Genomic DNA, 25,525 nt, shown 5'->3' on the forward strand with positions numbered 1-25,525 from the left:
ACTTTCCCCAGCATAGCAGTCTTTTGACCCCCATCCTACGCCTCCGCTCTCTATGCTTAAACTGACCGCGCAGAGAGGGCATGGGCAAAGGGGTACCTGCCTCCCCCTCACTTTGCTCAGGCTCGGTGTTGCGGCTCTCTTTAGCATCCTCCAAGGCCTGCATCCCTTCCCCACTGGAGGCGTGGCTTCCCTCCTCACCGGTGGAAGAGCTGCTTTGCACAATCTTTGGAGGCTCCCTGTAACACAACTGCTCTTCCACCTCTCGCCTCTGAGCTGATGGCAGTTCCCATCAGGTGGTGACCTTTAAAGCACTAAACGGCCTCGGTCCTGTATACCTGAAGGAGCGTCTCCACCCCCATCGTTCAGCCCAGACACTGAGATCCAGCGCCGAGGGCCTTCTGGTGGTTCCCTCATTGCGAGAAGTGAGGTTACAGGGAACCAGACAGAGGGCCTTCCTGGTAGTGGCGCCCACCCTGTGGAACACCCTCCCTTCAGATGTGAAGGAAATAAGCAGCTATCCTATCTTTAAAAGACATCTGAAGGCAGCCCTGTTTAGGGAAGTTTTTAATATTTAGTGCTGTACTGATTTTAACACTTGATTGGTAGCCGCCCAGAGTGGCTGGGGAAACTCAGCCAGATGAGCGGGGTATAAATAATATCCCCACCAACCAGCATTGCTAATGATCAGAGATGATGGGAGTTGCAGTCCAACCACCTCTGGAGGACGACAGGTGCTCAGTCCCTGCTATACACAGTGATGCGAGAGAAGATACGTATGCATGTCTTTAATAAAAGGAGCTCTCAGGCACAAAACTAAAACCAGAAGAATGGGAAGCTGCAAGTGAGGATATGGCACTGCTTTGTTGAGAGAGGTACCTTCAAACACCTGAACCATCTCACAAATGGGAGGGATTTCTGATGGCACACAGAAATGTCAACAGAATGGCGGAGTATAGGATTTGCAGTATCAACCAGGAACTATCAGTGCTTGCGAATATGCTATATTTCTGATACCATTATAATGTTCTCTTTTATGATGAATGGACATCAAATTACTTGAATGCTGCCAATTCGCATGATTTAGTTGACGTGGCAGTTGCGTGTCGAGGTCCCCAGGGCCACCCCAATAACTCACACATTACACAGAATTTTTGTTTAAGATTTTTGGCATAATTTTGGCCACAACTTTATTAAAATACAAATTTGTGAGTGGTTGCTTAGGCATTGGTTGCGACTATCTGCCCCCACCATGGGGGACAGACTGACATTCCGCACGATGCGAAAGTCAGAATAGGGGAATACACTTGGGGGTAGCGTCGGAGCAGGGAACCTGCCCTCAGCCCTCCCCAAATGCAACCAGGAGCTCATTGCTATGGCCCAGCCCCCTTGACAGAGTGGACAAGCAATAGTTAGCCCCCAATTCCTTTAACGGAATCCCTTGCAGCAGCAGCATTAGAGGGGCAGGCACAGCCAATCCATGCCCCTCAACCAACCAAACCATAAACCAATGCCTAACCACGAACCTTACAAGTTGTGACGATTTGCTACGCAGTAGGCAAAAACCAAATGGCCCCAGCCAATCAGCCAGATGGACAAAATTCCTACCGGGCCCCTGCCCCAAAGCAGACGACCCCATGACAGGCATAGCAAGGTCAAAGCGAACAACCCTATTCTAGGGAGGGACGGGCAATCCGATGCATGGGCGAAAAGAGGAAGCCCTAGCCTCGTGCAAGAAGTTTTAGCATTTCTGGCTGTCAATCAACAAATGGCAACATTAACTTCTTCCCAACAACAAGGGAAGCCCCAATCGCATCAGTGGCCAACGGTCAATTAGCCCGCCCCCAACTTTGGAGTGTCCTGGCGGCCCCCACCGCAACACGTGCTCTCCGTGAAGGAGAACACGCTTTACATGTGTCCACTCGCTCTTTGCTAAATTCTGCTCATAAACTGTGCTTTGATTATTTTCTTACACATTCAGTCTGTCATTTAAGCTACCTGCACGACCAGGGTCCGCTATGACCTGAACACAAGATATTAATTTAATTGAGTTACTTTTTACAAGAGATTAATAGATTTCCAACTTACATTACACTGTTGTTTTGTAAGTTGCCTTGGTCCATATTCTAAGATGCCTTTCTTCTGATTCAAAATGCAGAATTTTGAAATTTTTAGGTCCTCCATTCATTCACAATATCAACAACCTCAGATATGCAGATGACACAACCTTGATGGCAGAAAGTGAGGAGGAATTAAAGAACCTTTTATTGAGGGTGAAAGGGAGAGCGCAAAATATGGTCTGAAGCTCAACATCAAAAAAACGAAGATCATGGCCACTGGTCACATCACCTCCTGACAAATAGAAGGAGAAGAAATGGAGGCAGTGAGAGGTTTTACTTTCTTGGGCTCCATGATCACTGCAGATGGTGACAGCAGCCATGAAATTAAGAGACGTCTGCTTCATGGGAGGAAAGCAATAACAAACCTAGACAGCATCTTAAAAAGTAGAGACATCACCTTGCCAACAAAGGTCCATATAGTAAAAGCTATGGTTTTCCCAGTAGTGATGTATGGAAGTGAGAGCTGGACCATAAAGAAGACTGATCGCCGAAGAATTGATGCTTTTGAATTTTGGTGCTGGAGGAGACTCTTGAGAGTCCCACGGATTGCAAGAAGATCAAACCTATCCATTCTTAAGGAAATCAGCCCTGAGTGCTCACTGGAAGGCCAGATCGTGAAGCTGAGGCTCCAATACTTTGGCCACCTCATGAGAAGAGAAGAGTCCCTGGAAAAGACCCTGATGTTGGGAAAGATGGAGGGCACAAGGAGAAGGGGACGACAGAGGACGAGATGGTTGGATAGTGTCTTCGAAGCTACAAACATGAGTCTGACCAAACTGCGGGAGGCAGTGGAAGACAGAAGTGCCTGGCATGCTCTGGTCCATGGGGTCACGTAGAGTCGGACACGACTAAACGACTAAACAACAACAACAACAACAATTCATTCACATCTATTTCCTCCTTCAAAGTTACCTTTGTGCTCAAGTGTTTCCGCACACTGGTGAAACCCTTCCCAAAATGAACCTCTTGATGCAACCATGCGCAGCACTGGATGAAGTTTGTGTTTTCCTCGAAGGGTTTTATCGATGCACAAAAGTACATCTGCACACAGGACAAAATTAAAAGATGCAACTGAACAGGAGGAACTGAAAGCAGTGAGAAACTGCATGTGCACAAAGCCTGAAAATAAAAAGTGGATTATTATTGGATTTTTAATCCTTTGGCACAGTTCAATAAATAACAACTGTAATTTAAAATCCTAAAATCTCAGGATAAATTCAAATGGAGGAATTTCTGAGGAATCTCTAGTTTATCTGTCGATATGCATTTTTGTCTTTTGCAGTACATTCAACAGCAAGTCACAGTTTTGCATGCTTAGAAATCAATGAAATATAACAACTGTGAAGGATGGTAACTTCCTATTCCTCCTTGCTAACTTCCTTTTCAAAATGGTGATCAGGAAAGATTTTCTAGGAGATATGATCATGCCAGTTACAAACCTAAAGTGGCTCAACCATTTTCCATTTACTCTATTCTTTTTGTTTGAGGTTATGAAGGCTTTCTTCAGGCAAAAGGCGAAGTGTTTTGGTGTGAGAGTTCATCTCAATCTATTCGCTCTCTTGTCAAACACAAATGTCAAATCAACAGCACTAAAATGGTTTTTTGTGAAGGGGAAGAAAAATAATGTCTACAGCAATGTGAGCAGAACCTTTGGAAGTGAAAATGAAACTTCAGTCGTTAACATGAAAGTCGTGCTGCAGGAATTGAAAATGTAAGTTAAGTTTAGGTAGCCTGGAGACTGAAATGTTAATTTGTCACATGTGAAATTTCAGTTTCTAACACAGGAGAGGCAGAACTTCAAGTAACAATGGAAATGTTGAAGTTCATAGTAGTGAAATTTCTTTTATCTTTTGGGACATATCACTTTGTACCATATTTTAAGTTCTTGTGATCAGAACAGAGTACTATGCATTACTCATCTATCTATATTTGTATCTCAGACTTATTCCAAGGACCGCAGGGTGGTATAAGGATGATCTTATTTTATCCTCCGTTAGTATAAAAGAGACCTGATGACTTGAGTACAGTGAACTGGTAAATTTTGTGCCAGAGTGAGAACTTGAACCCACATCTCTTTGAACCTAGGTCAGCATTGTATCTGGGAACCTTCTTCCCTGTTAAATCTTGCTTTCATCTGGTAGGGAATTATTTTCCCCCATGAGAGCAGTTAAAATAGCATTTCTTACATCCTTTTAGGCCCCTCCTAAAATTGATGAGCATTGCCATTCAATTGCTGTGCATGTGCACTACGTCTTGTGATCAATTATGTGGAATGTGGCTTACCAGCCCTCCCCAATGTCTTATTCAAGTTGGCAGGCCTACTGCCCATAGGCAGAGGTAAAATCCTTGGTAGCAGATGCAGTGTGTTTGGTCTGTGTCTTTAACAAACATGCCTAGTCTTTAGAAGAAACTCCCCCCCCCCCGCTCTTTGGATGTGGTTCCTTCCAGAGCTGAGAGGGAACTAGTTGGAACCTTAGTCATGCCTATGTAGCATGTCCTAGCCGATGTGCTGAGTGTTGCTGACTCCTGCTGCTCTTGGTAGTTCTACCATCCTCATATGTTTTTTGGGAGGGTGACTATGAAAAGAGTATTCTTTGTGGCAGCCTCTAAGTCATGGGTAGGCAAACTAAGGCCTGGGGGCCGGATCTGGCCCAACCACCTTCTAAATCTGCCCCACGGATGGTCCGGGAATCAGCATTTTTTTTACATGAGTAGAATGTGTCCTTTTATTTAAAATGCATCTCTGGGTTATTTGTGGGCCCTGCCTGGTGTTTTTACATGAGTAGATGTGTGCTTTTATTTAAAATGCATCTCTGGGGTTATTTGTGGGGCATAGGAATTCATTCATTTTTCCCCCCAAAATATAGTCCGGCCCCCACAAGGTCTGAGGGACAGTGGACTGTCCCCCCGCTGAGTCTAAGTTGTAAAATTATGTCCCCATAGTATTGCATCTTCAGTGTATAGCTTGTATGCTGACTTTACGGACATTTGATATTATTATTATTATTATTATTATTATTATTATTATTATTAGGCACTTAGTAGCTGCTTTTTAAAATGAAAAGTAATCTCAAAGCAACTTATGTAATATAATCGAATAATATGCATGCACTCTATGCTCGGTTGCCCTGGAAGAAGACTTGGAAACTTCAAACTTCCACCAAGAGGGTCCTCCCTGGCTGTTCTTAACATCCAAAAGGAGACAGTATTTCAGATGCTTTAGACACTAGTGTGAGCTACACACCAGTTGTGGTTGTAATTTGTTTTAAATTGTTTCCTATGCTGCATTTTATATTGCTGTGACCTGCCCTGAGATTTTCTGGTGAAGGGTAGGTTATAAACAACATCTGTTCCCCACCCTTGGTTTAGATACCAAACTTGGGTCTCCAGATGTTTTTGGACTACAATTCCCATCATCCCTGACTGCTGGCCTTGCTAGCTAGGGATAATGGGAGTTGTAGTCCAAAAACAGCTGGAGACCCAAGTTTGGGTAACACTGGTTTAGATAAACTGAAGGCTCGTCTGCACTTCCGCTTGCACCATGTGTAGCAAGCATGAGTCCAAGTCATTTTCCACTTGTCCAATGCTTTCGAGTGGCTTTGCCTTTGCCCGGCTGCTTTTCCTTAGAAAACCCACTTTTTAGCACTAAATCAGAACAAACGGTAATCTGGAGAAAACCCGATTGCCATTTGTTCCAATCCAGCGCTAAACTGCAGGTTCTCCCAGGGGAAAGTGTGTGCATGAGCCCTAACTGAATTGTGCTGGTAATATGCAATAGATCTATTTTTTCATTCTTATACACAGGAAGTTAATTCAGCATTGTTGTTGTTTGTTTAGTCGTTTAGTCGTGTCCGACTCTTCGTGACCCCATGGACCAGAGCACACCAGGCACTCCTGTCTTCCACTGCCTCCCGCAGTTTGGTCAAACTCACGTTCGTAGCTTCAAGAACACTGTCCAACCATCTCATCCTCTATCATCCCCTTCTCCTTGTGCCCTCCATCTTTCCCAACATCAGGGTCTTTTCCAGGGAGTCGTCTCTTCTCATGAGGTGGCCAAAGTATTGGAGTCTCAGCTTCAGGGTCTGTCCTTCCAGTGAGCACCCAGGGCTGATTTCCTTAAGAATGGATAAGTTTGATCTTCTTGCAGTCCATGGGACTCTCAAGAGTCTCCTCCAGCACCATAATTCAAAAGCATAATTCAGCATAAAAAAGGCAAAGGGACCCCTGACCATTAGATCCAGTTGTGACCGACTCTGGGGTTGCGGCGCTCATCTCACTTTATTGGCCGAGGGAGCCGGCGTACAGCTCATTTGGCCAGCATGACTAAGCCGCTTCTGGCGAACCAGAGCATCGCACGGAAACGTCGTTTACCTTCCCGCCAGAGTGGTACCTATTTATCTACTTGCACTTTGACGTGTTTTCGAACTGCTAGGTTGGCAGGAGCAGGGACCGAGCAACGGGAGCTCACCCCATCGCGGGGATTCGAACCGCTGACCTTCTGATCGGCAAGCCCTAGGTTCTGTGGTTTAACCCACAGCGCCATCCGCGTCCCTCTATAATTCAGCATAGATCAGATTAAAAGTTTTGGTCCCTTCTTCTACAATGTACAGTTACCAAACAAATAATGTAACTGGGCGATTAAAAAATGCCTTTATGTGTGGGCATGTGCTGGGCTGTGGTTGCATATGAATGGATGGGATAAAGGGGGAAAGTGGAAGAAAGGGATTGCAAAGGATTTGCGAATCAAATGCTGCAGTTGTGTGAAAATAAATCAATACACAGTGAACGGACAAATAAATAAAAGCAATAACATGTGCATTCATGCCTTTACATTTGGGGTTAATTCACCATCCTTTCTTCTGTTGGTAACTGGAGAAGTTTCCTCCCCTTGAAAGTGCTGTGTCACTTCTTCTTCTTTATCCAAAATTCCAGCCAGAGTTCAGGAAGTTACCTCCGTCTGCTACTTCTCCTTTTCTTCTCTCTCCAGATTTACACAAACTAATTAGCCATACATTATTCATTGTCAAATATTTAATGCCCTGTTCCTTGCTCACTTGTCATTAGCAAGCTGCTTTCATTCTGGCAACAGGAGTCTGCGAGGTGGTGCTGTTTTACAGGGGCGATTATTTAAATTGCTCAAATCCAATAAATGCGGGTAGGTAACCCAGTTGCTGAGGTATCGTGGCTTCTGGCTGTCAGTTAAGTGGCATGAACAAAATCAGTTTATGCAAGTCCACTTTAAGAAATACAAAAAGCCTTGGCATTCTGTTGCCTCTTTTTTGAGAAATGATGTAGTAAAACCTTTGAGTGCCGCTGCTGCTCTTGGAGTGCTGGCTTGGATTGGTGAGAGTTGTAGTCCAAAACAGTTGGAGGGCACCACGTTGGCAAAGGATGTGTATATATCTTTAATGATTACTCATAAACGTGTGTATCTTTCATGAACGCTGGTTTCGTATAAGGTTGGTAAATTCTGTGGAATTTATACTTAGCTTATTTTAGGATCTATTTTTTTTTTATTTGCGTTGCTGTTTCTGGCATTTTTGTTTATAATAAGGGTTTCCTCTTCCTATGCACAGTGTAGTCCTGTAAAGATCTCCTCAGAGTAAATTCAATTAAGTTCGGTGGGGCTTACTCCCAGGTCACTGTGCATAGAATTGCATCTTCACTTTTCTAGCGTATGGTGAACTATGGACATAGATCAAAATTTATATCCAAATAGTTTCTTCGAAAAATGTCGTTTTCTGTTTTTGCTTGGGCATTTATTCCATGATATAATGCTAGTTTCGTGATATTTTGTTAACTACAAAGGTAGATGTTCTCAGAATACTAATTCTGCCCCCCCCCCATTTTAAGAAGTGCATAAATGCATTTGCCCTATGTTTCAAGCTTTAATCTGAGATAGATAATTGATCTTGACATTACATGCAAGTTCTTGTGCATCCCCTCATGAAATGTTCAGGTGAAAAACTCTCTTCATGCTAATTGACCAAAGATTTGAAGAACAGCTGGGGACATTGGGGGTGGGACTTGCATATGAGCTCTTGCCCTATCCACACTTTAATCTTTTGCATGTTCAGGCAAAGGCAACTAACACAAACCTTCCCATTGCTTTAAGATTGTGGCTAGCTTACCAGACAAGGAATCTTTAGCACCTGTGGTATAGAAAGTAAAAAATCCAAATGGAAAGAAATGTTAGAACATTTATGACATGTTAGTGGTACTGTACAGTGGTACCTCAGGTTAAGAACTTAATTCGTTCTGGAGGTCCGTTCTTAACCTGAAACAGTTCTTAACCTGAAGCACCACTTTAGTTAATGGGGCCTCCCACTGCCACCGCGCCACCGCTGTGTGATTTCTGTTCTCATCCTGAAGCAAAGTTCTTAACCTGAGGTACTATTTCTGGGTTAGCGGAGTCTGTAACCTGAAGCATCTGTAACCTGAAGCGTCTGTAACCTGATGTACCACTGTAGTTACATATATCCATGCTCTGGCTCAGCAAAAGGATGAAGGCATGGAACAAGGCTTCCACATTCAGGCTCTCTCACCACCTGTGCAACTGGCAGCTGTGTGGCTAAGTGAGCTGAGGGTGTAGGAAATACTGATGATCAGCATCCATTTCAGTCTCACTTCAGGTCTGGGTTTGGTACCCAAATTGCCTTGGAGATCCTGGTGGGTAATCTACCATGGGACAAGGAGAGGCATAATGTGGCCCTGCAGATTCTCTGAGATGTTTTGGTAGCTTCTGATACTATTAACCAAGGTATCATATGGGATGGAGAACTTTTCTACTCCTTTCTGCATGACCTTTCTAGAAGGTTGACTTGGAGGGCTATTGTTCTGCCCCATGGTAGTTGTGCTATTATGTGCCATAGGAATATTGTCCTCTCTGCTGTCTATAAAATCTTCCAGGCCAAAATACTTCAGATGGAAGTATGAGATATAAAGTGATTGTAATGTAAACAAGTGGGACCTGAAACAAAATGTTGCAGCACTGATTTCTCATGTTCAGCCAGCTATGTCTTCTTTCAAGGTAATTCATTCTATTTATGTCTCCTACCCCAATAGTCAACCCATATTCCATGCTCACTAAGCATGGTTGGTTGTCAATGGATTATACAATACACACTCCTGCAAACCTTAAAGAAGAAAATATCTAGATTAGGACTCCTGCTTCAAAGGAAGATAAATAATGCATACTTGCTTTAATATCTGCAAAAGGAGGAATATCCCAAGCTGTAGACTTCCAAGTTTGATATCATCCACTCTTCACAGTGGACCCCTTGGAATTGTAGTTTGGGGGCTTTGAACAGAATAGTTGTAGCAGTGTCACCAGGCTACAATTTCAAAGATTATTTGAAGGAAGCTGTGGCAATTAAAACTGCTACAAGTTTGTCGAGTAGTGTAGGCATCTACTAAATATAGGGCTGTAATCCACAAACCTTCATCCCCAAAGAGGCCTAATGGTATTATGGACATTGATCTTTGTGAAGTTAGTGTGCTTGAGGTTTTTATTGTTTTTCACGTTGCTTTGAGTCACTTCAGATAAAAGTTCTGCTTTCAAATTGCTCTTTTGTTGCTGCTTTATAGAATGAAGTGATTTGAAGCAGAAATGAAACTTTAGAATTTTTTTTTTTAAAAAAAACGCCTGAAAATAAACCAACTGATTCTTTTCATTTTTTCAGTTAGCTGGCTTGTAGTTTAGTGGGATTTGTGGGAAGCCGCAATTTCAAATATGTATTTTTAACATCAAGATCCCTTTCTTAGTGTTTTGCTGTGTGTTAATTTTGTGGGGGTTTTCCAGCCGAAGGGAAACAACTGCTGTGTCATTCAACCCATCTCTTTACCATAAATCTGATCTCCTCGTTGCCTCATTATAATGTAGTTAGTATAAGGCACAGAATCTTATTGCTTGCCTTATGAGGGCATTTCCATCTTCCATGTGGCCCCATGCAAGTTATCACTGTAATGATCTTTATCTCTATCAGGGAGGCCTACATGGAAATTACAAGCTATCAGATTGTTTATACCAGTGAGTACATATTTAAGAACAGCTTTCTGGTAATTGTTGTTTATTACATTTTCATCCTGCACTTCCTTCAGGGAAGTGGAGGAGAACAATTCATGGTTCTCCTCCTCCCATTTTATTTGCACAGCAACCCTATGAGCTAGATTAGCTTGAGATATTGTGGTTGGTGGTGCTGTGGGTTAAACCACAGAGCCTAGGACTTGCCGATCAGAAGGTCGGCGGTTCGAATCCCCGCTGCGGGGTGAGCTCCCGTTGCTTGGTCTCTGCTCCTGCCAACCTAGCAGTTCGAAAGCACGTCAAAGTGCAAATAGATAAATAGGTACCACTCCAGCGGGAAGGTAAACAGCGTTTCCGTGTGCTGCTCTGGTTTGCCAGAAGCAGCTTAGTCATGCTAGCCACATGACCCGGAAGCTGTACACAGGCTCCCTCGGCCAATAAAGCAAGATGAGCGCCGCAACCCCAGAGTTGGCCACGACTGGACCTAATGGTCAGGGGTCCCTTTACCTTTTACCAAGTGAGGAGGCTGAATGGGGGTAACTGAACTTGGATCTCCTCAGTCGTGGCCCTTCTCTGGCTCTCAAATCTTCCATTAGTCTCCTATAAATTGTCTTCTATCCAATTAGTCCTCTGATATGCAACCTACAGTTTGCCTTACCCATTATTCCTAAATGTATTGAGTCGGTGTATACATTGCCATCACCATATAGATCAGCATCTACATGACACGTTTCTTGCCTTCTGGCTATACACTTTGGTACAACTCAACAGGTGTGCTAGGAATATGTGTAAGATTTCATGTCTACGATCCACGTCACTGTGATTCACCAATGGGCAGGTAGAAAGTCAGGATGCAATGGAATGGCCTTGACTTTCAAGGGATTCTTGTGCCTTGTAGAGGCAAGCTCATCTGAACAAGATAGGGGATCGTTACTTTAGCAATTCCTTTTAATGCATAAGCTAGCAGTTACAGTTAGCAAGTTCTCAGCTATGTTTGAAATTCACTAAAAGCTTAGAATACCATTTTGTCCAGGGTTACCATATTGAGGGTTTGGAACCAGCTATGGCTAAACAAGAGGCCATATTTTGATCTAATAGCAGATATCTCAAAAAACAACCATTGGAGCTTCCTGTACAGTGGTACCTCTGGTTACGTACTTAATTCGTTCCGGAGGTCTGTTCTTAACCTGAAGCACCACTTTAGATAATGGGGCCTCCCGCTGCCGCCACACGATTTCTGTTCTCATCCTGAAGCAAAGTTCTTAACCCAAGCTACTATTTCTGGGTTAGCGAAGTCTGTAACCTGAAGCGTATGTAACCTGAGGTACCACTGTATATCTTTTCATTTTCTCAGACTTTTAGGATACCACTGTAATGTTGACTGTTTTGTGCTGCCTTTGTGACATTGTGGGCATGCAGTTTAATTATGTGCTGTTCACACTGATGCATTAAGTGTGGCATTCAGCTAAGTTTTATTCAGAGTAAATGTGACTAAGTTTGGTCCCTTAATTTCAGTGGGTCTACTCTGAGTAAATCATAGCTGAATGCTCCTTAATTTTGTTTTCTCCTTTCTGGGGTATGATTGAAGGCAAGTGCAATGCAAAAATGAATGGGTTAGGCTTAGAAACAGTAGCTGGCCCAAGGCCATCTAGTTAGCCCAAGCAGAATTTGAACCCAGGTTGCCCTGTCCAAGTCCAATGCTTTATCTATTTCATCATTACCCTGGCTTTTTGTGCTGGCTTATTGGTCTTACAGCAGCACTGTACGGATTTTGACATCTAAAGATAGCTCTCCTTGCTTGAGCTATAATAGACGAAGGTTTAATAATGCCTGACAGCTATGATAGATAAAGAATCTCTCTCTTTCTGCGTGTCTCTCTCTTACACATACACACACATTTACAGATGCAGACTATTTTTAGGATGTTGGTATTAAAATAGACAGCTCAATAATACATTTTGAGTGGCCTATGCAGTAAAAAGGGGTGGTGTGGGGGGGGAACCATGAAAATAGTTATTGCTTGAATCTGCTTCCCTTTGTTCAAAATTTGTTGAAGAGTATGATGTCAAAAGGTTAAATTGAATGTAAAAGACTATATTTAATGTCACATGAGTGTTTTGTTTTAACTTCAAAGCTTCTTCACATAGTAACTTTTCTTCAGGACAAGATGTGTTCTTCGGTAATTGCTCTTCATTGAGATGAATATAAAGGAAGTTCTATCTTCAGAGTAAAGATTTGAGAAAAGAAAGTATTACGGGTTTTTTATATATAAAAAAATCAGCTATAAAATTTATAGGCTGATCACGTGAGTTGATATGGTGCTGTAAGCAGCATCTCCTAACATTTGGTGTAAGTTCCTCAGAAGAGCAAATCCTCAAAGTGTCTCTATTTTCCAGGGACGTCCCAGATTTAGAGAAGCCATCCCAGTTTCTGATTAGATCCCAGAATGTCCCATTTTTCCTTAGGATGTCCCTATTTTTGTTGGAGAAATGTTGGAGTTCTCTGACCCCCAAGCTGTCTGAAGGCTATGCTGTGTAGGGATTTTTAAAAAAAATGTTTAATGTTTTATTATGTTGTTATATAAGTTGGAAGCTGCCCAGAGTGGCTGGGGTAACCTAGTAAGATGTGTGAAATTAGTAGTAAAATTATCATTATGGAATGGGACGTCCCTGTTTTCATTGGCGAAATATTGGAGGGTATGCAAGAGAGAACTATCTATTCTCTTTAGGTTGAGAAGGTTTCATTACCACCTCCTTTAGGTTTTACTTATTTAACATATTTTCATACAATGAAAGGTGTACAATGCAAATTCCTGCATTGCACTAGATGACCTTCAGGGTCCCTTCCAACTCTACAATTCTGTGATTCTATGATTCTACAGAGTTGGCATTAAAAACACAATAATAAAACCACATACACATAAACAGAATACAGTGGTACCTCGGTTTTCGAACACCTCTGTAGTCGAACATTTCAGAACTTGAACGCCAAAAACCCGGGAGTAAATGCCTTGGTTTTTGAATGCACCTCAGAAGTCAAACAGGAAAAGCAGCTTCTGTTTTGAGTTTTCTGTATTGAGGCTTCCATTTTGAGGCTTCCACTTTCAGTTTTCGGTCTTTGAACGTTTTAGAACTCAAATGGACTTCCCAAACAGATTACGTTCAAAAACTGAGGTACCATTGTAGTAATTTAAACCAATAGATACTAAAAGTCAGAAAAGGCCCAGCAGTGTCAGTGCCTGCCTCCATTCAGAGTGAATTTGGTTCTGAATTGGTCACCTAGCAATTCCCCACATCACCAGCATTATGCAAGAATGGCTACTTGGTCATAAGTTAGCTAAGCCATCTAGTGATGGCCATGAATTTGGATGGCATTAAAAGAGGATGAGGCAAAATATTGGAGGATAAGTCTATCAGTGTCTCCTAACCACATGTATTACTTTTGCGGCTGCAGGCAGTAGGCCTCTGAATACCAGCTGCTGGGAATCTCAAGGGAGGAAAGTGTTGTTGTGTATATGTCTTACAGGCTCCCCAGAGGCATCTGGTTGGCCAGGATGATAGACTGGGTGGTGCTTTAGCTTGTTCCTGCATGACTTTCATTATGTAAGTGCCTGGAAGATCCTTAAGGTCCACATTCAGAATTTGTGCTTCCCACAAGCGGCAAAGTCTGTACATGCACTTCTCACAGTTCCTTTCATGCCTACTTGGAATGAAAAAGTCCAACTCCGGCCTGGTCCTGCACAAGCCTCAAAGTCACATATTGTGGGAAATCAAATGTTGCTGTTGAATGCAATTACAGTGGTACCTCAGGACCTCGTTCTGGAGGTCCGTTCTTAACCTGAAACTGTTCTTAACCTGAGGTACCACTTTAGCTAATGGGGCCTCCCGCTGCTGCCACGCAATTCCTATTCTCATCCTGAAGCAAAGTTCTTAACCTCAGGTACTATTTCTGGGTTAGTGGAGTCTGCAACCTGAAGCGTCTGTAACCTGAGGTACCACTGTAGTTTATCATTGTACCACACAGATGGACAACATGTGGCTTTCCAGATTTTGCTGGACTCTTCCATTAGCCCCAGCCAGTACGAACAATGGCCAAGGATGATGGGCGGTACACAAGTTTCTCATCCTTGTTGCAAAGCATACATAGCTCTTAGTTCTGGTGAGCCAGATGATGTTAAAAACTTCCCATATTTTATATTTAGTTGCTGTGCTGCTTGTAACAAGCAGGAACAGATCAACCAAATGTTTTGAAGAGGTTAGCTGCTTGTCAGATGTGTGCTGCTTTCCCTTAGTTTGAAATGTGATGTCTTCATTGTACAAATTGCCAGCTTTTTAGCAAAGATTCCTATTCTTATGTTTATTAACACATTTGTAGTTCTTTTTGTTTATGTAAAGGAGGAAAAGTCCTAACAGTGCGAGAGACCTACAGAAAATTTGAAACTGAAAACATGCAGGCAGGAGATGTTGCAAAAGTTTTACAGTAATTTGTCTGTTACGTCAAGACAAATATAGTACCCAAAAGGCAAAGATTAAAGCTGCACACTGACTAGGGAGGGAGTCTCCATTTGAGACAGTGAATGTGCAAACATGCAGAGGATTGGTTGCACATGTTTCTGACATTTAGCTGTGATCTCTGAACCGCATGTGGTGGCTCTGAAAAATAAAGAGATCATAATGGTCTGGATCTGAGTTTCACTGTAGAATGTTACACACACCCACACACCCCATCACATGTGAGTGTTTTCTTCAGTTTTGATAAATGCATACAGTTTTGGTTTCATTGATCTGAGGTAGTTCAGATGGATAGATAAACTGTTGTGCTTGAGAGCTAAAGGCTTGGATTCAAATTATGGCCCAGTTTCAGTAATGACATGACCATGCAAAGTTAAGTACTTAATTAAGTTCAAATGCCAACTTAGCTGTCCTACTAAAAGAGAAGGGAAGTCAAGGCTGCAGTCCTATATACACTTTCCTGCAAGTAAATCCCTCTGAATTCAGTGGGGCTTACTTATGGGTATACATGTATAGGACTGGTTGGGTTGAGACCAGTGTCAATTTTGGTTTGATTGAGAAACAGTGGAATCTTAGATAAGGCTTGCAAACTTGTTTTCTATGCCATAAGTGGACATACTTTTATTTTTGCTGTGGAGGATTCATGGAATAAAGATTAGGGGATAATGGACTTGGGAAGACTCACTAAAGGCATTTCAGACAAGATTAGGTTAACCTTGTTTATAAATTATAATGTTTGGTAATGACTGAAAGTAAGAATAGCAAGATGGACAAGGTACATAAATAATGTACTGTGGTGACAGCAATGGGTGCCTGAGACTGATCCTTTGAATCAAATTTCCTTGAAAATTAATTTGGTTGAAATAACTTTTGGCTAATTTAGAATGGAAGTAGAATTGTACGCTGCAATTAATTCCAAAACATTATGATGTGTATAAAAATGTATACTCTTATGCAATTCTTTTAAGATCGTATAAATCTTTTGCCTTTTACAAAATTTGTGGAATATAAGCACACATGTTTTGAACTGTGATAGTTTAAGTGGAAAGAAAACAAAACGAGAGCTGTAACACTGTTTTTTAAGTCTTAAGGGTCATTTGAAGAAAACCTATTAGATGAAATTTGTCATTAGTCATACTATAATATTGCAAGAAAGCCAGAGGGTGAATGTGACAGTACATATTTGTGTACTCAGTATCCCTGTAGTGGGTAAATTGTAGGAATGTGGCAAGGATCTGAGATGGGAGTTGTTTGAAGTAGTGGCTGTCAATCAGCACAATCAAAGGATGGCCTGCTCTGACACAATTAGCTGATTTGGGCATGACCACTTAATTTATGAGGTCTCTCTGGCTGCTTGAAAGCTTTATCAGTCCTTAACAGGAGCATCGAGAATACCACATTGCTTGAGGTTGGTCAGGGATAATCTACTGCATTGTTTTTGGATTATTTGATAGTGCCGAACTTAAAAATGCCTCATCTGACAGATTGCTCTTACTATCAGGTGAGCTATTGAAAATAAGTGCTAGTTTGGGTGCTGTTTCTCATTTTACTAATGAAGAGCAATGATGTAGTTTGTATCTAATGGAAGTCTCTATTGGCAGATTATGCAGTGATCTTTGTACACATTAGGCATGGGCTTCAACTCAAACTTGGTGTAAAAACAATGTTCAAAGGTATGCTGAGGTTACTCTGCGTTCTTGAAATTGCATTCTTTCCTGAGATGATTGTTTCTGTGGCTGGAGAATTAACTGTATAATTAATTTGGGGAGCAGAGAAGATTGAATGGATTTCTTGAAGGCTGGGGTTCTCTGTTTGCTTATGGAAGTAGCATTGTCCAGTTAAACTACCATGCTTCTGTATAACTTAGCGGACATAGATCTTGTATAGCTTGTAGGTCACAGTGTCAGCCAGTTTCCATGACTTGCAATTTAGTTGCTCACAACTGTATTATTAAAGTTCCTCGAGCCTAATCTAAGAGAAATTGTACTTCATCGTTTTCTTTTCTTCCATAGGTCCAGACCCACTTGGACAATCCATCTAGGTATCACGTTCAGCAAACTCAGAGGCATCAAGTGAAGCAGTACCTAACGCTGGATGCGAAGCTGTCTAGCCAAAGCCTGTCATCTCATTCCCATTCAATCCATTCTTCAGCAGCTATGCCCATATTAAGGAGTGGGCCTATGCCTCCGACCAACATCAGCACTCCTGGGAGTCCAGTGACCAAGTTATTAAGTCTTGGAGGAGAACAAGAAAATGCGGTATGTCATAGAGCTGTGAAATAGTCTAAGGCCTCTTGAACGTTGGTTTGCCAAATTAGATGGAGCTTACAAGATGGGGGAAAGGTCTCCCATTTATTCAGCATTGCTACACCTAAATATGCCTGAGTTAAACTACATTTGTTGAGTGAGATCTGGAGGCTTATGCATGAAATTCCATGTCATCACTGTGGATTTGCACCATTGTCAACGGTCCTTTTATAATCACGTAAGCATTGCTTAAAGAGATGTTTGCTCTCTGATGTGTTAAGGGGTGATTAATTCAACATCAAGTCTCAGGACTAAAGAAAACCTCCCAAATTTGCACAGGTTGGAGCCAGATTTAGTCATGCTTAGAGCAGATCTGAAGGAATGGGTTTCCCAAACCCAAAACTGACTGTGCAGGCAGTTTGAATAGCCTCCAATAAGGCTACAGACCCACTTTTATGACAAACTAAGACCTAAGTTTGGATTCAAACCTACCATTGTTAATTACAAACTATAGGATTTTATAGCAGCCCCTTGTTCCAGTAAATAAGGACTGCAGAGTTTTTACATGATATATGCATATAAATACCAAATAGAGCTCATATTCTGCATGCATAGCTACATTCTGGGCTGCTACTAGAAACCACCCCTTTCTCAATCTTGGAATCTTTTCAGACTGTGAATTTAAAGTCCTATGTATATGTTGCCTTCCTCATTTATGTGACTTGCATTGCCATTGAAAATTTACCTTCCCCCAGTATGAGTTTGCTTCAATTGTAGGGCTCTCATTTGGGGGGGGGGATTGGTCCCAAAGTATTAATTTTGGAAGGACATAAATATTTCCAAAATGCTTTGAATGTGAGGATACTTTTATTCACAGTTATCCTTTCTCCTGCATGCTCATCTTCAGCACTATTTTGTTCCTTATTTGCTGTCGTTCCCCCACTGAATTAGTCACAAACAGGTGATCCTAGCTTAATCATAGGTCAATTTATAAATGAGATGCTGTTATGATGCTATTCAGCCAAACAGTATTGGCTATCATCATCATTTCATTTGTATGCCTCTTCTGAAAGTGATTCTGATCACAAAGAGAATTCTTTTATCAAAGGATTAGTGTTTGTTCTTTTTTTTAAAAAAAGTGAATATTTGTAGAATAAGTTCCTCTGTTCACCATCCTCTTGCATTCATTGACAACTTCTTTTATTAGATGGAGGACGTTATCGATGACATAATCAACATGGAATCTAGTTTTAAGGATGAAGGGATAGGTTGCTCGGAAACACCGCTTCTCTTGCAAAGCACTGTAAGTAATTGACACTTCCCTTTAAAAAAAAATTAATGAAGAATACAACTGAGAACTGTAATTCATTGTTGCACAAAGGTGATATTTGTTCTCTGGCTTCCTCTCTTGCATAAAACTATCTGAGAAAATTATCCTTTCCACTGACAAATTTCAGGATGGTGGAATGAGCAATAGAATGCTATCTTGTTACAAAAGTGTATATATATCTGTGTTATAGGCTATCTCTGCTGATAAGAACTCAAGTTTCCCTTCTTACAATGCACTGATTATATATCTTGATTTCCTTGACAATTTATAATCAAATGTTTTAACACTCAGTAAGCTCAGATGCTTTTTAAGAACATACCAGAAGTAATAAATGCCTAACAAACCTGATATTCAGCAACTGATTTAACATTTGCCTCAAACATGGAAAAATGTTGTAAGGCCAAAATAAGCTGTGTTTCTCTACTTAAGTAATAGTTTCAAACATTCAAAAAAAATGTTGAACCTATTGTCACTGAGCATCAAAAAGAATGGAACAGATCCCTTTGTATACCTTTAAGTTAACCATTTTATTTATTGTGTTATTATTAAAATTTATAGGCTGCCTTTCAACCCCAACCCCACCATCTCCACTTTCCCAAGCTGATTCACAAAAACATATGAAATGTGCTCAAGAAACCAGCTGATCAAATTATAAAATTCATGCCATCAATTGCATGCAAATTATTAAAATTCATAAACAATGAAACTGATACCACAATTTCCTCCCCCCCTCCCGGCTGCCCCCACATTTATAGAGATCCTGCAGTTCTGATCTCCCAGGCTCAGGTTTCTAATTGCACCCTAGTTAGTGCTATTTGTATGAGCAGTTTCTCGTCAGTGATTACCACGATCTTCAAAGCTGAGTACATCTTTGCTGGGAAAGGACCAGACTAAATATTAACAGCGCCTTATCTTGGGTAACTGGAAAAGGCTGCACAAGACAACAGCAAGGCAAAAGTCTTTGTTGGCACATTTTACACTAGATGTACTTAAAAGTCCAAGGAAGACTCAAAGGTCACCTTGATATTTGAGGCTCAGCATTGCATTTCCAGGTTCCGCTCACAAGATTTGCACAAAGAGAAATGGCCGCGACAAGCAAGCAACGTACTACTGTGAAAACGGGTAGCCATCAATATTCCTTCCTACTGTGCAGATCAAAATAAATATGAGACGTTTCCCTTCAGCTTAGAAACTCTGCCTAAAGAACAAAGGGGGTTAGGCTTGGCTGGCAAACCCTGCCAAAAGGAGCTTGTGAAATTCGGACAGAGGAGCAGGGAGGACTGACTATGGAATAGAATCAGATGTGCCTCTCCATAGCTCAGGAGACTCTTGCAAGGAGGGCTGCATACATACTGGACTGATCACTGCTAAGGAACTATTTTGCACTTTGGACTTCATTTGTGGCAGTCCCAACTCCCCTCTCATGAATTGCTACGAACATGGTTGCAATTAATATAAGATACTGTATTGGAGATGGCATTTAAATTCATGCCAGTTTCCAAAGCAAGCTTCACAATGTTCTGAGCATTTAGCGGACCCAATTGCGCAGAGACAGGACAGAATGGAGCAGCTCATAGAGACACAGTGCGCCACGCACTTTACGATGATGTGCTGGTTGTTTCGTCATCTGCCAGCACTGCAGAGCAACATTTTCACCTTAGTCCATGGCTTTTTGTGTTGTTGGGATGCTTCTATTTTGATTGATTGGTTGGTTGGTTGGTTGGTTGGTTGAATTTACATCAGCAATCTTTATTATGGTCCAGAGACCCAACAAATTGATTGAATTTATATACTGCCCTATACCTGGGGGTCTCAGGGCGGTTCACAGAATAAAATCAAGATATAAAACCACAAAATAATCAAAATAAAAACAACAACCCAATAGCCCCCCCAAAAAAAACACCCACATTTTAAAAGGGCATAGGATGTCAATTTAATCAACCAAAGGTCTGGTTAAAAAGGAAGGTTTTTGCTTGGTGCCTAAAGGTGTATAATGAAGGCGCCAGGCAAACTTCCCTGGGGTGAGCGTTCCGCAGACGGGGAGCCATTGCAGAGAAGACCCATTCTCATGTTGCCACCCTCCAAACCTCTTGAGGAGGAGACACATGAAGGAGGGCCTCAGAAGGTGATCTCAGGGTCTGGGTAGGTTCATCTGGGAAGAGGCAGTCCTTGAGGTATTGCTAGTTTTAATGTATGTACGTGTTTGTTTAAAGTATTGTAAGCTGCTTTGAGTTGCGGTGGCAAAAAAGCAACTAATAAATTTAAATGATGATAATAATGTGGGGCGTATGGCATGGAGCTGTGCCTCCTGGCACCACCCTCAATATCATGTGCCACTATATTGTCCAGGGAAAGTCTGCAAAGGGGGCTCCTAAATATCAGGAAGTATACTTCATTGTAGGCACTCCATGTGATCAGGAACCCTGCTTGCAGTGCCAGCATTCAAACAACCGCTGATACCCTGGGGCCATTTTGCAGGGTCTGGACAAACCACTACTCCGCCCTCTGTGAGTTATCCCTACACATGGAGGGAATGTATGTATATGGCCAATGTCTATACCACAAACCAGCTTTGAAAATGTTAATATGGGTCCAGGTACTAACCAGCCACCTCTGTGTACATAACATTCTGCAACTATTTTTGTGTTCCAAAACTAGACCTACTCTCAGATTTCATAAAACCCAGATCTATGTCTGCCAAGCGACAAGATGTCCTGCTCTGTGGTGTTTACCGGTGTGAGGGGCTTCATGTGGTCTACTGTCGGTGAAGAGAGTTTTGTTAATTATGTGTGTGAGTGGTGCATATTGTTCCCAGCCCTTGCAAACGCCACTGAAGACTGTGTGTTACACATTTGTCCTTGGATCGGCCCATTTCCTTATCTCCTCTATAAATGCCATCTGAAGAGGCTGGTGAATATATGCCGTTGAAGTGTATTCCATGGTAATTTAGTAGGAACGAAAGGAAGGCTGTTCCCTTCCTTCCTGTTGAGCGTTCAGCCTTTGAAAGGTAGGTGAAAGCTGTAAAGGGAAGCATTCCTTGCTCAAGTGCTCAGATTTTATTCTAGAGCTGCCAGTCACTTATAAATAGAAATGTGATGGGCCTAACCAATTCACACTGTACTTTAAAAGAAAGGCGAAAAAAAGAGAGGAAAGGGGATTTGTTAATCTTTTAAAAGGGAAGAAGACGTTTCTCACAACATGTGCCACACGTTCAGTGTGCACTGCGGTCTGAAATGGCATGTTATGCCATACGTCGGGTGGGCATTTCTTTTGCTGCCCCCAAAGAGATGGGTACCAATTTGAGTGCTGAACCATCTCCTTTAAAAAGTTGTTTCCATTGTTGAAATTGGGAAGAAGACTCTTCCCAAATGGGGGGACCATTGTAGTGGAATACCTCTACTTATTTTCTCTTGGGGGAGGAAATCCATTCCATAAGGAAAGGGGCAATGTTAGGTTTCCTTGTATTGTTTGATGGGAAGGGGCTCTTGATCTCCTACTTTGGAAACAGCAAAAAATCTGACACAAAGTGCAACTGCTTGAAGAGAGACTTTGAAAAAATGGCTGATGGGAAGTTGTTGCCATCCTATAAGGAAAAGGTCAGTCCTGCTTTCAAGAAAGGTGTCTTCTGCTGGAAATGAGATTGGTATACACTTGTCATTGATAGCTTAGCACTGAGATGCCATGTCATCATTATATACTCCAGTCTGATTCCAATGGGGAGAAATGAACCACATGGTGGTCACTAAGCAGCTCCTGACTTAGTCTATTATGGGCTTTTCCAGATCATGAAAACATGGCAGTGGTGTTAGCCCATCTAGTTTGTTCAGTGTCCTCCTGAATCCTCTTCAGGATTCCCCCATCATGTGCAAGGGGGACAGTGGGAAGGATGGGCCCCGGCTACACGCCCTTCAACAAGTCACTGGTCTGGTTTGCACAACATGGTAAACCAAACTATGGCTTAGTCAGGCTCACGCGAATGTGCAAACTCTGGGGATAAAGCTTGCAGTCACTTTGCTCCTGATCCTTTTTGATTTTGCACATGCTGAGCTAAACCAAGGTTTGGCTTAATGTTTCACTGACTAGCTTAACCACAAACCTAGATTCAGACAATACATTAAGCCAAATATGGCTTCGCTCAGGACGGTACTAAAAAGGGCCAGGGTGGAGCAAAGTGACTGCAGACTCTTCTCTAGGATCCCAGACATTTCTGCAGTCTTGGGGTTTGGCTTACTGTGTCATGCTAACCAAGTGATGGTTATCAATCCTGCAGCCATTTATGTTTTGAGGTCTAAACTTCAACAGCAGATAGCCTTTTCTACAAAGTTAGGCGCTCCATAAGGTTTAGAAGTCTGATCTTCCAGGGTCCTAAAATGAATGGGGAGCCTACAAGAGTAGAAAAGGTTCCCTACTTCAGAAATTCAGCCCTCAATGTGTGGAGGGCTCTGGAGTGGTGACACTGATGTGGATGATACCTCACAGGATGATAATTGAGTGGATGAAACTATAGGGAAGGGGATAAATTCAATTCAGTATGGACCTAAAGGCAGACCTACTTATTTTATTCTGATGCAGGCAAACTGAAATTTCCACTTCTCCGGATTTTGCAATACTGTGCAAAATTAAGCCAAGCAGTTTGTACAAAGATGCACTTACTTGGGTTAATGAATGCCTAGAAATACGTATATCAGGGAAAATAAGATATGAACATGCTTTACATTATGGAAAATTGTTTTGCAGAGATATGGATAAAATTGCGTACAAAAATGAAAATTGCACTAAAATGGTGCTGAATTTTCATAATGACTTAAAAACTCCCTCAAATTTTAGAAAAATGGGAAACTGAGAGAAATTGCCCATCCCTAGAGGGAGAACACTTGAATAGGGCTCTGGTCGCCAGATACTATCTGTCTCACTCATGTGTTTACTGCATCATCAAGTTCAGCAGTTTACAAAGGCAAGTGTAGGTAAAATACGTCACAGATGGGCAGTTAAGCCACAGAGAATTAAGAGTTCAGAATTAGGTATCCTCAAGGTCCTTTGTGATGCTTGAAGCTAACCATTACATATGGTCTTTCAGTCCTTCTGTTTGTGAGCAGTTTTGAAATGCTAGACCAAATGGCAAGGTAGAAACAGCTCTGCTTCCCCTTTGAGTTTGAAGAGGAAATATCTTTTGATAGCTTTGATATCATTGTGTGAGTAGTGGCAGCAGTAGCAAAAGATGAGTGTGCATTAACAGGACAAAAAGCAATGCATATTTTCTAGTTCATCTGCCAACTTCAAAGATTAAAGCAATCCGTGCTGGCTACTTATACTGAATAAACCCAAAAAGCAAATGATAAGAAAATGAAACAAACATTGAACAAATTGTATTTTAGTTAATTTAGGAAATGAATGAGAACATGCTTCTAATTTCAGCTATCCACTTGACAGATGAAAATAGTGCAGCTCCTAAACTTTATTAACTCAGTGGTGGCGATGTTTAAAATGAATCAATATGGTTGATGTTTAAATTGAAGATTTTTAATACATTCTTCTTTTGGGCAATTGTTACCTAACCAAGTCAGTCAAGGAGCATACTTTCGGTTCACTTAAATAATTGATTGAGCATTGGGCTCTGAGAATTCATGTATTAAGAGGATCTGTGTTCGATTTTGACCATGGTGAACCATATTAACTGGAAGGCGAGAAGAGTGCTCTTAACATTGCATTGTTTGTTTGTTTAACCGAAAACAATTTCCTAACCAAAGGCAGATTTTTTGGGGGGTGTATTTAGGGCCCATTTAGAATAATAGGATCATAGAGTTGGGAGGGACCACAAGGGTCATCTATTCCAACCCCCTGCAATGCAGGAATCTTTCACCCAACTTGGGGATCAAGCCCACAACCTTGGGATAAAGAGTCTTGTGCTCGCCTGAGTGAGCTATCCAGGCTCACATCCTCTCAGAGAGGATATAGGGATGAGGCCAAATGTATATTTCAGAAGAGGGAATTCCTTAGGCATCGAGTCACCACCAAATAGGCCCTGTCTCATGTTCCAACCAACCTAATCATGCTCACTGCTGCGTCTGTGAGCTGTGCCTCTGTGGCTAATCTCAAAGCCTGGGCAGGCTGCTTTGACTGGAGCCACCAAGTAGCATTTCCAGGTTTTAAAAAGTCAAAACCAGCACTTAACTAGGAAGTGCATAGGCAACCATTGTAACTGATACAATATTGGAGTAACACAGTCTGGGTGTCTTGCCCTCACAAGCATGCAGGCAGCAACTGAAGCTTCTGAATCACCTTTAAAGGCAGCCCAACACTGCAGTCTGGGTATAACCAGGGCATATCAGAGGCAAGATCTACCCTCCCTAGATGTGTTAACCACTATCCTAGTGAAGATGCAGAAACTCATTGTCCCCCATTAGATGAGTTAGAATAAATACATAAGTAAACCAAATAGATAGATGCAGAAACTTGCACAACACCTCGAGCTTTGGATAAAAAGATCATTGTTAACAACGTTCTTATCATAATCTCCAGCTACTTTGGCTTAATCGACATAATTAAAGTTTAGAGAAGCTCCATATTTCATTCAAATGAAACGTTAAGACACTATTATGTGATGATTAAGGTTTTGTAGTAATCTTTTCACAGAGCCTACCCTGGGTAAATGCATTTTGTTTCCCTTACTGGTGCTTCAGTTATACTTCAGTGCAGTTGTACCATCTAACAGGGACTAGTTAACCATTTGCTGCGTTAATCATTTAGTGCAGTTCTCATCACTGAGTGAAATGATTTACAATTTGGTTGCATGAAGACAGAGACAGATGCATATTGGCCTATAGTGACTGAGACAGTGAAGAGCGCAAAATGCATTGAATTGAAAGGTACTGTTTCTCTAAATGTATTTGTTGGCATGTGCATGCTGTATAAATATATTCTGGTCTTCAGCGGTTCAGAGTACTTGACTATCATGTTGTGGAGCATATTTTTGTTATCTGTCATGCTGGTTTTGGTTGGACGGAGGTTTGCTTGACTCAGTTTGTGCCCTGATCTGCCTTTGGCGAATTAGAAGATGGTGACATTCTTGAGTTTATATTAGCTTTGATCCTTAAAGTAAGAGAGGTGGAATTTTGATTGCATAATAAGAATCCTTGATCTGTTTGTCTTTTTCCTTATTTTAATCTGCCTTTTGAATGGCACGGGGAACTCATACTCTAGCAGTGGTTCAGGAATAATACCGCATCAAGAAAAGTAGCTACACTTTTATGTCTAAGATCTGGAGCTCAGATATGGTTGTTGTTGTTAATAATAGCAGA

The 25,525-nt window shown here is 41.7% G+C and overlaps 1 protein-coding gene across 3 annotated transcripts in view; it reads left to right on the forward strand.

The window, feature by feature from the left end:
• TFEC (transcription factor EC) overlaps nucleotides 1-25,525 on the forward strand; it is a 63,465-nt gene that overhangs the window by 18,727 nt on the left and 19,213 nt on the right. For all 3 annotated transcript variants that reach the window (XM_053407392.1, XM_053407391.1, XM_053407390.1), the window contains exons 2-3: nucleotides 16,664-16,909; nucleotides 18,105-18,200. In XM_053407392.1, coding sequence (XP_053263367.1) covers nucleotides 16,664-16,909; nucleotides 18,105-18,200 — 342 coding nt within the window. The remainder of the gene's footprint in view (nucleotides 1-16,663; nucleotides 16,910-18,104; nucleotides 18,201-25,525) is intronic.

This window comes from Podarcis raffonei, chromosome 10 (genome assembly GCF_027172205.1).
Source record: "Podarcis raffonei isolate rPodRaf1 chromosome 10, rPodRaf1.pri, whole genome shotgun sequence".
Taxonomy (NCBI): domain Eukaryota; kingdom Metazoa; phylum Chordata; class Lepidosauria; order Squamata; family Lacertidae; genus Podarcis; species Podarcis raffonei.